The 13,636-nt window shown below is 62.1% G+C and overlaps 1 protein-coding gene across 2 annotated transcripts; it reads right to left on the bottom strand.

Moving 5' to 3' along the window:
* Positions 1–2,458: 2,458 nt before the first annotated feature.
* Positions 2,459–13,549, bottom strand: PRKCSH (protein kinase C substrate 80K-H). Of its 2 annotated transcripts, none has more exons than XM_042928499.1 (18): positions 13,443–13,549; positions 12,925–13,087; positions 12,624–12,740; positions 11,925–12,020; positions 11,772–11,829; positions 10,775–10,892; positions 9,228–9,357; positions 6,595–6,679; positions 5,913–5,991; positions 5,150–5,236; positions 4,626–4,814; positions 4,454–4,553; positions 3,938–4,007; positions 3,606–3,695; positions 3,350–3,424; positions 3,156–3,255; positions 2,909–3,072; positions 2,459–2,771 (listed from the first exon to the last, which is right to left on the bottom strand). In XM_042928499.1, exons 2-17 carry the CDS (start codon positions 12,998–13,000, stop codon positions 2,926–2,928), a joined length of 1,617 nt encoding a protein of 538 aa, XP_042784433.1. In that variant the 5' UTR covers positions 13,001–13,087; positions 13,443–13,549; the 3' UTR covers positions 2,459–2,771; positions 2,909–2,925. The 2 variants fall into 2 exon arrangements, with proteins under 2 accessions (XP_042784433.1, XP_042784434.1); XM_042928500.1 differs by having other exon boundaries at positions 4,647–4,814.
* Positions 13,550–13,636: the final 87 nt, after the last annotated feature.

The raw sequence follows: 13,636 nt of genomic DNA, 5'->3' as shown, positions 1-13,636 counted from the left end.
CCAGCCAGGCCGCCGGGCCTCCTCCGGACACGTGGCCCCACTCGCCCCAGGTTCTCCGCAGAGCTCTCTCCCGGCTCATCGGTGGTCCCTGCGGCCCACGAACACAGGCGTGCACACACAGCATCCATGCATCCAAACACACGATACCTCGTTTCACTTTTGGCGTCATGGCGGGCTGGAGGCAGCCCCCCCCCCCCAACACTTGAGGCCAAAGGACCCCCTGTCCCCGGGGCTGAACCTCCCTGGGCCGAGACCCTGGCCCAGAGGCAGAGGGGGGAGGCTGGGCCCTGAGCCTTCCCCCTCCCCCAGGGGCCTCCCCAGCAGGAAGTACCCGCTGTTCCCTCCAGTCCCCCTCCCCCCAAGCCCCGAATTCCCTTCCCACCCACTTGTCACCCCCTTTCAGTTTGTTGGGTTTTTCCGTCTTTCCAAATTCCCGAGGGCGGTGGACGCAGCCCCCATCCCAAGCCCCGGTCCCCCACCGGCTTCTGTCTGGATTTTCCATTCTCCTAGTTTTCATTCTTTGTAAGGAAAAAAAAAAAAAAAATTCCAACAGAAGCCAGAGGCCGGAGCCCCTGGGAGCCCTCGCAGCCCCCCACCCCCCGCAGTGGGCCCAGTCAGAACTGAGAATTGCAAACCCCGAATTCAGCTTCAGTTGCCCCTTCCTCCGGTGTCCCTGCGTTTGGTGTCCGGCCATGGCCCCATCTGACTGCCCAGCTCTCTCTCCCCCACCCCTCCCGGTGTTTGTTATTAAACGTCTGTGGAGCTTCTGCTGCAAGGAACAAAAAGAAAAAAAAAAAATCAAAAAAGCGACAAAAAAACACAAACAGAAGAGAAAAAAAGCGACAAAAAAAAGGAAGAAAAATAAACACACAGAAGAGATGAAAAAAAGAAAAAAAAAAAAAGAAAAAAAAAAGACATAAACTGGCACCAGTTAACTTTCTTGTACTTTTTTGCCGAATTTAGCTTCTTGTAGTTTTAACTTATTGCTATGTTAACTATTTATTCTCCTTGTTGCCCTGTAAGGACATTTGTGTATATTTCTGTTACTTCATCCAGTTTGCAAGTTTAAAGGAACCACGATGTTCTCTTTGTTTCTTTAAGTTTTGCTGAGACGTGGTTATGCCTAATTTATTTATAAAAGGGGAAGTGGAATCATTAAAGTAATAATAATTATTAATAACAGTAATGGTAGCCGAGCAGCGCCCGGGGGGGCGTGTGCTCTGTGGGGCGGTCCCCGCGGCCAGCGACGTCCGGGGTCTCAATGGGATTCTTTTTTGCTCGTCTTGAGAATTTTTTCAGTCCTATTTAGCTGGTGAAAACCCTAGCTTGTTCTTGATACACGAACCTATTTATTCTTGTGGTTTTTAAGTCCTCAACCTCCCAGCTCCCCTCCAGCAGGGCGGGCACCCCCAGCGGGTCCACCCCTCTCCCTCTGCTGTTTCTTGGGGCTTTCTCCCCTCCGACCTCCGAGCGCGGGGACACGTGGGCACACGTGGGCAGCGTGCAGGAGGCGTCTGTGAGCAATAAGGGCTGGGTTTGTCCCCTACCCTGGGGCAGCCAGGCTCTGCGGAGGGGGCACCTCCCCACCCCCCCACCCCCACTGAGGCCTAGGCCCCTGACACCCCCAAATCTGGGAGGGGACTTCTTTTTCTAAAACACAGAACTCAGCCCAGCCAGGCACCCTCCCCAGAGGCCAGCCCCTCACCCCAGGGGCTGGGGGTGGGGGGGGGCACCTGGGGTCTTCCACATCCCTGGGGGTCAGGGGCAGGGCCCGTGGGATGGGGGCTCAGCCCCTCCAGCCCTCCCTTCATCCTGTTACTTATTCAGAAGGTTTCAAATCACGACAGAGTCCATGTTGGAGGTGATAAAGAACTGTAAAAAAACAAAAAAAAAACAAAAAAAAAGACAAAAAAACAAAAAAAAGACAAAAAAAATCACAAAACCCCAAAACCCAACAAGAACACTTTGCGTTGCGTTTAGACTATTTATTACCGGGATTACAGGCCTGGCCGCGGTAACAGACTTTTACATGGAATTGTTTAATTATTTGTACTTTTCATGCCAGAAAATAAAAGTTCAGAATCTTACGGCCTCGGCTCATCTGTGTGCGGGTGGGTGGGAGGGGAGCGTTAGAAGCATGTGCCCTGACTACGTGGCCATTCCTAGGCTACCGTCCCTCTCTGGGCCCAGCTCTCATCTGGAGCCCCTGGGCCTCCCCAGGACACACGTGACTCGGGTGGGGTGGGTGGGAAACTGGCCCAGGCAGAAACCCAGATGGGCGTGGCCCAGGGTCCGTCTGTCCTGTGGTGCTGGGCTTCGCTGCCATCGCAGAGATGGGGCATCTCAGATAAGAATCGGGGGCTGGTGAGACCCTAACTGCGGAGCCGGCCCCGCCTTCCGCCCTCTGCCCGTCCCAGGGGTCCGTTCCAGACCGGGGCAAAGCAAGACAGACGCGGCCTGGTTGGGGGATCACGTTTATTGTTTTGAGGTCACAGGTCAAGCCACTCGTCCCCACGAGGAGGGAGGCAGACACCCTGGGCAGGGTAGGGGGGCACCCACGGAGGGCGAACTCCTCTACTCCACCCCTGGAGGCCGCCGGGGCCTGGGAACGTGGCCGTGCCCTGCCCGCCCCCCGAGAGCAGGGCACAAAGCTCCGCACGGTTTCTGGCCCCACCGTGAGGACCAGGAGACCGGAGGGGCGGGCCCTGGTCCGTGACTGAGGAGCAGGCGGGTGGTCGGCGCCGCTGGGGCTATTTTCATGCCTTGAGGTTCTGGAACCAGAGAGAGATCGAGTGAGAGAGAGGGGGCTGTGAGAGAGGGGGCTGGAGGGGTGGAGGGCGGGGAGAGAAGCGGCGGCCACCCGGGTCTGTGTTCCTGGCGCCCGGCCGCGCCCCCGCTCCCTGCGCACCTCCGCGCCCAGGAGGGCTAGAGCTCGTCGTGGTCGCCTTCGGTGGGCTGTTCGGGCGGTGGCTCCGGGCAGGCGGCCGGCGTCATCAGCTCCATGAGGTACTCGCAGCGACTGGGCTCCGTGGTGCTGGTCACCACCGTCTCCTTGCCACACAGCAGGCGCACCTGGGGCGGGGGGGAAGGGGCTCGGGTGGGATCGGACGGGATAGGGCCCCCGCGGCACCCCCCAAAGCCCCTCGGGCACTCACAGTGGTGGAGCGGTTGGGGCCCTGCCAGCAGCCCGTCCCCTGCTCGTACTTCATGGCGCTGAACTTGTCGTGGTCGGGGCCAGCCCATGAGCCCCAGGTGCTGTGGGAGAGCGGGGCAGGCTCAGTGCGGGGGGGAGGGGGGGGGCGGGGGGGGCGGGGGCCGGGGAGAGGGAGCCCAGTCTGAGCCCACTCACCCGAGGCTGGTGGGGGAGCCGCCGAGTTTGGGCTTCTGTGAGACGAGCTTGAAGGGGCAGAGCCGGTAGACATACCTGTCACAGGAAGGGGGTGGTGGGCAGGGGACACAGGGCCCCTGCCTCCTCAACGTGCCCACACCGACGCCCCAAACTCCACTGACCGCCCTTAAGGCAGCCCCCCCCCCACTCCCCTGGGTCCTGGCCCAGGCCCCGCCTCCCACCCCGCTGGCCTGGGGGGGGGTCAGGGGGGGCGCACTCATTGGTGGTGAGCTCGTAGCACTGGCTGTACAGGTAGGCGAACTCTCCGTTGGGGCCAAAGTCAAAGGAAATCTCCTGCTCCAAGTTCCTGGAAGGGGAGGCCAAGCAGGTAAGGGGCAGCCGGGTGCGCCACAGCCGCATTCAGGACAGCACGGGAAGGCCCACTCCGGCAGCCCGCTGCCACTCGGGGGCTGGACCGTCTGGGGACCCTCCCTGCAGGAGCCACTACTCAGCAGAGGTTGCCTGGGCAACTTCCCATTACACCTCCTCTGGGGAGCTCGAAGGCCTTGGAAACCCGGCCCTGCTGTAGCCAGACCCCGCCCCCCTTACCTGATGGACTCCTGCATGTCCCTCAAGGACCGCTCGGCGTCCTCAAACTTGTTGCGGGCCTCCTGGGCGGCTGGAGGGGATGGGCAGTGTGGGGGGGAGGTCAGAGATGCCCCAGGCCCCATCCGGGAAGAAGAGGGAGGGGGGGCCGCAGATACACCCGCTCCTGCCAGCAGACCCCACCCCGCTGCCCAGGCTCTCAACCCCTGAGGGAGCGGGGCCAGCACTCTCGGGGCCTAGCTGGCTCCTCACCCGTCGGACGACACAAACAAGCCGCAGCCCGGAGAGGCAGGAGAGGGCCCCTGGGGCTGACAGGGGTGGCGATGGTTTCTCCAGTTCCAGATGCCCCCTCCAGGATGGCCCAACCCCCCCCCCCCCCGCCCCCCGCCAGGCTTGCTCAGGGCCAATGCGAGCCCACCTTGGGAACCAAGTGAGGCCAGCTTCACGGGCCCCTGCAGGTACAGGTCGTGGGGGCACAGGTTTGGACACGGTCCCCTCCCTCCCCTGCCCAGCCCTCACCATCAATGAAGGCCTGCGTCTGCTCGTCGTAGGGTGGCATTTTGTCCTCTCCGGGAGGGCTGGCTGCAGGCTGCGGGGGCACCAGTGGGGGCGGGGCCTCCTGGGGGAGGGGCAGAGTCAGCGAGTGACCCGGCCCCCGCCCAGTCACCCCCCTTCTCCCCCAAACACACACCTTGGGCTGCTCCCCCTGCACCTGGGAATCTTCTTCCTCCTCTTCGTCCTCTTCTTCCTCCTCTGTCTCTTCTTCCTCCTCCTCCTCTTCCTCCTCTTCCATGGGTGGTGAGGGCACCGGAGGCCGCTCCTCCTTGGGCTCTGTCAGGTCAGGCTCCGAAGGTGCGGGCGGGGGGCTGGTGGGCAGCGCCTGGTGGGGGTGCGGGTAATCGTGCCACGGACACGGCCGTCCACCCCCTACTTCCCGGGGGCTCAGGTCCCAGCTCACACCATCACCCAGTGGGCGGCCTCGGTGACTCCACCCCTCCCAAGGGGCCTGGAGGGAGGGACAGATTAGCTGTGTGGGGGGGGCCTCCACGGAGGGTGCTTGGGTCACCCAGCTGGCCAGGGTGGCCCTGCGCCAGAACCAGAGGCAGTTCCTTTGTGAGGCACTGGTCGGGGGGGGGTGGGGGGTGGGGCGGGGTGGAACGGCGGGGAGACTGGGCAGGGAGGGGGTGCCGCATCCCCTCTCCTACCCCCACTGACCTCAGGCCGGTACTTGTCCCTGACGGCAGCCCAGACGCGGTCATAGAAGGCAGCAGGGTCACTTTGAATGTCTCCCCCAAGAAGGGCCTGTGTGCGTGTCGGGGGTGTTGTCAACGTCAGGGCTTCCGCGTGTCCCCCTGTGCCCCAGGCACTCTCGAGGGGGGCCTCAGGCCACGGTGCCAGGCACGGATGGGCCCTGACCACCCATGGCCAGGCCCGGGCCGGGCCGGCTGTAGTGGAACAGGCTGAAGGGGGCAGCACCGGCCCGAGGGAAAGAGGAGGGGACCCAGAGGAGGGGGGCGGGTGGGGGTGAGGGCCGGAGAGGCCAGGGAGAGAAACCGAGGGACAGAGAGGGAGAGGGGGCTACAGAACACAAGTGCCCGAGGCCGCTGGGCCCTCAGGGAGAGGCAGAGGCCCAGGCAAGGCAGGGAAGGACCCAGCAACAGGGATCCAGACCCGGCTAGGCCAGGGAGCCATGACCCGCGTGCTAGGGGGGCAGAGTGCATACACACACTTGGGGAAGCACCATGGGGCTCTTTCCTAACCAGATGCCCCCGTGGCCCCCGTGTGGTGCCACCAGGTCCCAAAGGACAGGGAGGAAAGCAGGGCCGCTACCCTCTTGCCTCATGCAGGCAAGGTCAGGTGGGGCCCTGGGGACAGTCCTTAGCCAGCCTGTCCCCCCCTTCCCCCGGCCTCCCGGCCCTGAGGTCACCCTAGGGCAATGCCCTCCGGAAGTCCCAGGACGAGGAGGAGGAAGAGATACCTGAGCCTCCCCTTCGGACAGGGCCCCATCACCATCCGTGTCCAGCTCTGGATGGGTCTGCAGCTCAGCGACTGAGACCCTGCAGGGGTGCGGGCAGAGGCCAACGGAGGGGTGAGGCCCACTGGCTCTGGGCCAGCTACCTGCTAACCCCCCAACCAGGACCCCTCCCCAGAACTCGTTTTAGGACCTCAAAGGTGGGGAGCGCAGCACAAGGTGGGAGAGGGTGAGCTCTGGCCTTGGGGTCAGAGTGGGGCCCAGTCCCCCATCTCCTACCCCATCCTGAGGACCCCACAACCCTCCAGGGGCTCCCAGGAGAGACAGACTCCCTCTTCCCAGCAGCCCACCCTCCACTCAGCCGTTAGCCTGGGGCCGGCCAGCAAGTTCAGGGGCACAGTGGGACTGGAAGGGGTCTGGCTTTCGTCAGAGTCCCAGGCCACAGAATAGACTTGGGAAAAGTAATGGGACCCCCAGTCACCTCGCCTGGCTCCTCGAGGGGGTAGTTTCCTTCACCTCCTACCCTCAAGGTTTTCCTGGACCCACTTTATACCTGAGCGAGCAGAGGCTCGTTCAGAAATAACCTGGGACTAGCTGAGGACTCGAAGGGGAGGTGGGGCTGGGGCGCGGGGTAGGGGGGAGGTGGGAAGAGGGAGCCCCGGATCCGGGACAGGCCAGGCAGACTCACAACCCATCCATATCGTCGTCCAGCTCCTGGAAGGCACTGGCTGCCAGCTCCTGTTCCCGCTGGGCCTTGGAAGCAGCCTGCTGCTCTGTGGAGGGACCAGCTCTGTCACTCGCCACCCCGAGACCTGCCCTGCCCCGACAAGAAGGGGCTGGCAGACCGCACAAGGGCAGGGGGGAGACCAGGCGTAGGCTTCCCGTGTCCGGGAGGCCCCCTCGAGAAGCAGCCGGCGCACCCCACCAGGCCCACTGGGCTGCAGCTGGGCTCCGGGGTGGGGTGTGGCCAAGCCAGGAAGGCTTATGGGGGTGGGGGGTGGCAGGGAGTGTCCCAGGAAAAGGGAAAGCCAGCCCCACCAGAGCAGGAACTGGGCTGCGGCCGGTGGGCGGACGCTGGACAAGGGGCCACAGCTGTGCCTCTGCTCCGACAGTGCCTCCCCTGCAGGCCTCACCCCCACGTAGGCCGGGGGGAGGGAGAGAGGCCACAACGCAGCTGCGATTACTAAGCTCGTACTGTATACCAGGCCTCAACTCAGCCCTCTCTAGCCGGGCAAGAGGCGTCTCCTCTGCCACGCCGTGGGTCCCCCCCGGAGACCCCGCAGTGTCCCAGCAGACCAGGCTGGCACTGTGTCCCTCTCACACGTGAGGCTGGACGAAGGGACCCGCCCACGGTTACCGGGCCGGCAAAGGGCAGAGCCAGGGGCAGAAACGCACAAAGGTGCAGCAAGGTCAGCTTCCATCAGATTGCGGGGAAGAGACTCCCCGACGTCACAGCAGGGAGAGGAAGGCAGGGCTTGGGGACAGCCATTTGACCAACAGAGCCTGAGCGTGCTTCTAGCTGGAGACTGCCCGGGAAAGAGGGGAGATAACAAAGCCCAGGGTCTCCCAAGAGCAGCGGATGGGGGAAGCCAGGGGCTGGGGGCAGAAACAGCCCGTGCTGAGGGGAGGAAAAAGGGAGTCCGCAGACGCCACGAGGATTCTGGACGGGAGGCCTCCCTGTTCACCTGCCCCAGGCGGGGCACAACGGCTCCAGTCTGCCTTCAGGTCGTATCCAGAACCTGCCCACTTCTCTCCACCCCCGCGCCCCCCACTCCGGCCCAGCCCCTCTTCGCTCGCCTGCACGAACGCGATCAGCTCCTCCCTGGTTTCCTGGCTTCTGTTCCTCCGCTGCTCTGAATGCTCTACGGCTCCCACCTCACTTGGGGTAAAAGCCCTCTCCATGGTCCCCAAGGCCCTGCCCTGGTCTCCCTCCACACTCTCATTCATTCCCTCCAGCCACAGGGCCTCCTAGCTGCTCCTTAGAAACCAGACACGATGCTGCCTCAGGACCTTTGCACCTGTGCCCCCTGCCTGGCTCACTCCTCCCCTCAGCAGGCAGCAGCTTTCTCCATCTTGTTCGGTGCTGAACTCACCGGCACCTGCGGTGTGCCTGGCACGTAGCAGCCACTCCACCAATGCTGGCTGGCGGAACTCCCGGATTACTGACTATGAGCAGCCAGGGCAGACAGACGGACAGAGAATGCAGTCGGGGAGATGGGAACCATCAGTGTGGACTCAGAGTCAGGCTGCCCGACTCCTGGTTACCAGCCCTATGAGCAGCTAGGGCCACGCTTCCAAGTCCTTCCAGCAATGCTATGCCCTTCAACTGGTCCGGTGTGGCCTCCTGTCCCCCCCCCCCCCCCACTATCTGCTGCCACAGCGTGACCCCCACTGGACAGACAGACTGTGAGAACCGGGGCCAAGGCTTCTGACTTCCCATAATGGCAGCACAACCCACCACAGGCGAGAAAGTGCTGGACAAAGCATAAAAAACCACCTCCAAGCAACCAAGGTGACATAGATTGCCGGGACGAAGAACAACTCAGGAAGGGAAAAGAGCACGAAGCTCCTGGCAAATGGGGATGTCTGTCTGGATGAGAACATGGGACACAGGGAGAGCGAAATCAAAGCCCCAGGTGGGGAGGAGAGCCGCCCCCGCCCCATTAAGGGGTAACTAAGCTGTGACCCCTCAGGGCCATCCCCTTAAGGAGAGACTGGACCAGAAATCACCTAGCCTGTGCTCACACCTCGGCTCACCCTGCCCGAGAGGGATCTCCAGCCTTCGATCTGGACTCGGGAGACCCCCTCCCCCCACACCAAAGGTAGTGTCCCCACGTGGCTGGCAGAAAGAAAAACCTCTCCTCCCAGAACACAATCACTTCTGCTGAGCTGCAAATGATCCCTACAAACGAGTTTCAAATCCGGTGACTGATAGGCAAAGACAACGAGGTGCGTGGGGAGCAGAGGCACCACGATCAAAAGTCGGTAGACGCACGGGGCGCCTGCGTGGCTCGGCTGGTTGAGCACCTGACTCTCGATCCCGGCTCAGGTCAGGTTTGTGGGGCTGAGCCCCGCATCGGGCTCTGCGCTGACAGCACGGAGCTGCTTGGGATTCTCTCTCTCCCTCTCTGCCCCTCCCCTGCTCACGTATGCGCGGGCGTGTGCTCTCTCTCTCTCAAAATAAGTAAATGAAAAAAAAAAAAAAAAAAAAGGCTGGTAGACGCAAGAAACAGCAGATAACGGTAACGAGCAACAGTCTCCCGGGCCCAGGCTCTTCCCGGGCAGGAGACACGGGCCAGCCGTGGCCACCCCATGACGCACCTTCCCACCGCTTCTGGTGCCGGTCCTTGGCCTCCTTCTCTGGCTTCTCAGCCTCCTCCTTCGCCATTCGCAGCACCTCCACCTCGTCCTCCAGGGACTTCTTTCCGGCCTGCAGCTCGGCGAGCTTCTCCTGCGTGGGCCAAAGACACGACGCTCCACCTCCCCTTGCGTGCTGCCTTCCTCCTCCCGAGCGCCGCCCCCCCTACCGCCACACCACACGGCGGTCACAGGCGACCTGGCCCCCACACACACCTCCCTGGATCTCCCCCTTCGCGTGGCTCCCCACGGCTCGCCGGAGAGAGACCCGAACACCCCAACGTAGCCCCCGAGGTCCCGTATCACCGGGCCCACCTCTGCGGCATCTGCCCACGGCTACCCCAACAACAGTTAGACGGCCCCAAATGCTCTCTGCCTCCAATCCGTCACACGTGCTTTCCCTCCGTCCAGAGCGCTCTGTGTGGCCAACTCTGTATGACCCTATTGACTTCACTTTAGATAGAGGCCTCCTCCTCCTCCTCCTCCTCCTCCTCGGGCCTTCCCTGCTTCCTGCCCCCACAACGGGGGGAGGAGGGAGACGAGTCGGGCACGAGTCTTCTCCTCTATGCCTCATAGCCCCAAATGTCCCTTTTTCTTGGACGACCTGCCCTTGAGGGAGTTCCAGGTCTGCTTCCAATCTCATGCCCAGGACACGGCACATCCTGGGCCTCTGTGGACATTCTGAGAAGGAACGAGTGTGCTGCGTGGATGGGGCCCCAAGCTGAAGGGTCTTAGCCCAAGCCCCCACGGGATCATTTTCCTCCTCAGACCTCGGCCAACACCTCAGCCGGGCCTGCTTCCAGGATCCTCCTACTGCCCCAGGAGGGCAAAGGTCACTTGGAGCCAACCTCACTGCATGGCGCCCCCACTCGCCCCTGAACTCAGAAAGGACTCCGCTGCCCTCCCCACCCCAAACTCGGGAGGGACCTCACTGGCCAGGGCACGGAGATGAGAAAGACCTGGAACCTTCCCTGGGCAGCAAAATACAGCTGAAGCCCTTGTGCGGTCTGGCAGGAGTCCGGGAGCAGGGGGAGGATTCTGACCCATCTAACAGCCAAGGGGGTGGCAGGCAGGGTAGGAAGAGACACATGCCCGGGGACACAGTTTCCTCCAGTCCCCGCGGCACTCACCCTATTGAACCAACCCGGCTGCTCGGACAATGTCCTGAGTCCTCCCCCAGAACCGGGAGGTCACATGGTCACCGGCCTCATCTTACAGATGATGGTACCACGGAACCAGGATGCAGAGAGGCGTCGCTCCTGTTCTAAAAAGCAGGAGGGGCGCTCCTCTGAGCCCACGTCAGCCTGCCGCCCGAGGCCCTGGTGGACACCTGTACTGACCAGCACTTGGGAATGGCTTCACCGATGGCTAAACACCCAGCGGACAGACGGTCACTGGCCCCGGGACTCCGCCAGTCAGGGGCGGGAGTCAATCCAACCCAGCCTCGCCAGCCCATGGCTCCAGGCCTCAGGGCCCAGATGGTCCTGGGTCGGCCCCAAGGGGTCCCTCACCTGCTTCTCCTCCCGAGCCTTCTTCCAGTCTTCAATAAGAATCTTCTTCAAGCGGAACCCCTCTCGGGTGACCTCTGCCATCTGCTGTAGAGTCTCTCTCTCCTTACGGCCCTTCTCTCTGCGGGGCAGGGGACACACAGGCACCACTAAGGACGCCCTTAGGGCTCACCAGGTCTGCTTCTTCCAAAAGGGCCCAGCCCCCTATCTGCTGCTCCCTGGCCCCCCTCTCCATTGGGAACATAAAAGGCAAACCCTCCTCCCCCGCTTTCCCAGGCTCTCTTGGCTTCAGAGAGAAGCCTTGGGAGGGAACACAGTGGTCCTTGGGAGGGAACACAGTGGTCAGAGCCTCAGCCACTCTAGGGATCTAGGGAAGGGGCTGGGGAATGCTGGGCCGTGGGGCTAGAAGTCGGCTCCCAAAAGAGAAAGAAAAGCACTGAAATCACAGATTCCCAGACAAAAAGATCGCTAACTGTGTTGCACCTGACTCAGCCCGTACTTAAAAGATCGTCCATCAGGTGAGTTTACAGAAGTACTGGGACTTCCAGCTTCTCCGAAAAACGAATGTAGCTTGGCCATCTGCCCTCAACTGACAGGAGTCAAGGGGCAACTGTCCCTTTAGAAGCCATAACGCCTGCCACTCCCTACGGCCTCATACTCAGCTGGCTTCTGCGGTTTAGGCCACCTGCCTGTGGGCATTTCAGGTTTCAGGTCCTGCGGAGTCCCGCACTGGACCGAGCCTGGGTTCGAGTCCTGGCTCGGAAATCTCCCAGCTACAGGAACACCCGGGGAAGTCACTTTTTTCATTCTACACTGGACTCTCCTCATCTGTTGAACAGGGAAACAACTGCACCTGCTTCTGGGCCCGAGGTCATGTGGCAATGTAGCGTTCGTTCAGGAGACGCGTGGTACAGATACACGAAAGCAGGAAAGAGAGGGGCTTGGTTCCCTGGCCGGGGGTGAGGCCAGGTCCAGGCAGCAGGGGGTGCCACCCACGTACTTGCACGTATTCTCACAGACGATCCCGCTGTTGTATTCATCTGTACCGTCACAGCAGTCTGAGAGCAGAAGCGGGGACTCAATCGGACCTGGCGGTGGCTCCTCCTTCCTCCCTCCCCGCCCCCCCCAACTCCCGGGGGGTGATCTCACTCACCGCAAACTCCATCGTTGACCCATCGGGAGGAGATGTACAGAGGCTTGTAGCCAGTGTTGGTGCAGTGGAAACTGCCATTGGGGCAGGCGGCGGTACCTGCGGGAGGAAGGGAGAGTTTTCGGGGCGTGCTCAGGGCCAGCATGCCGCATCCACCCGCAGGCAGACCCCCGCCCCCCCGACCCACGTGCACGTGGACAGCACGTGAAACGTGAGAGCGTGACCGATGCCGAGGAAGGGAAGGAAGGGCAGCCCCACACTCAGGGCCTGAAATAACCCCCCCCCCCCATGCCCCCTCCCGCCTCTCCGTGCGGGGCGCTCTGAACAGGGCCATGCCAACCGCCGTCCCTTGCCTCCATTTCTTTGTCCGCCCCTGGACCCCACCTGCTCTCCCATCCCCGAATATTGGCACCTCCACTGTCCGCACACTTGGGGATTCAGTTGAGACCTCACTTTCTGACCCTCGGGCTGGGTGGGGGCCTCTCTGGGCTCCCACGGGGGCGGTGGCCCTCCTTGCCAAACCACAAACCACTTGCTTCTAAGTGCCTGCTTTCCTCCACTCAACAGGGAGCCACGTGAGGGCAGGGCTGGGTCTGTCTTGGTCACCACCACATGGCCTGGTATTTCCCAGGCACTCAAACAACACAGGAGCGAATGAATGAATGAATGAATGAATGAACGAATGAAAAAAAAACAACTCACCTGGCTCATCTGAGCCATCCCTGCAGTCACAGTAGTCATCGTTGACCTGATCAAAAGGGATGGTGGCAGAGCCATCCAGGCAAGTGAAAGGCTTGGACTCGTCGTAGAAGTGATGGTCTGGGGACGGGGGTAAGGGGCTCAGCCCAGGGCCAGAAGAAGCCCTCTCGGTCGAATGGCACCTCTGCCCCCCACCCGGCAACTGAGCATTGCCACCTTCCCTACCCAGAGGCCAGGAAACTGAGGCAGAAGGCTCAAGTCGGGCCCTCCCACACCCTACTGCCACCTCCAGCGGCTGACTCACTGGTGAGGGAGACGCCCCGGGGTCGCTTGACCTCCACGGCCCAGCACAGGGGCAGCAGCAACAGCAACAGTAACATCTCGCCGGAAGCTCGCAGGCCGGAAACTGGTTCGGCGGGGGGGAGGAGGAGGAAGCCGGCTGCGGGGAGATGTGCTGTTCCCCCACGCTGCGACAAGAAAGGGACGGCAGGTCAGTGGGAGAGGGCTACTTCCAGCCAGAGGAAGTTACCTCTTCCTCCAGCCAATTGGATTCCTCCATCGCTTCCGGGCAATGGGGGCTCAATGTGCTTCCGATAGGGGGGTGAGGGCTCCCCAATCTGAGCCAGAGGGAGTCTCACTTTGCTTTTATCAGTAGTGGGAGGCTCAGAACCTCCGCTCACAGTTGGAGGGGGTGGTGAGCTCTCCAATTCCCGCCAGTAGGCCGAAGGGGTTAACAGTCTCCCTCTCTACCGACGCACACCCTCCGGCTGCCCCCAGTAAGAAATTGGGGTGAGCCCCCCCCCGCGCTAGTTCACCACCTACACGAGGCCGGGGCAAAGGTCAATATCCACCGCGCCCCCCGGCTCTGCAGCCGACTGTTCCTCCCGAAAAAAGAAAGCGGAAATGTGTAGGACTCGTCACTTCCGACATCAGGCCGCGCGCCTCGGAACGGCGACTCGAGGGTGCCATGTTGGGAGTGGCTAGTGGAGGAGGGGATGGGCTGGAACACAGGCGGC

Source organism: Panthera leo, chromosome A2 (assembly GCF_018350215.1).
Source record: "Panthera leo isolate Ple1 chromosome A2, P.leo_Ple1_pat1.1, whole genome shotgun sequence".
In the NCBI taxonomy this organism is placed as follows: Eukaryota; Metazoa; Chordata; class Mammalia; order Carnivora; family Felidae; genus Panthera; species Panthera leo.
The sequence above is the reverse complement of the archived record's forward strand: the minus strand, read 5'-3'. Positions and strand labels throughout refer to the sequence as shown.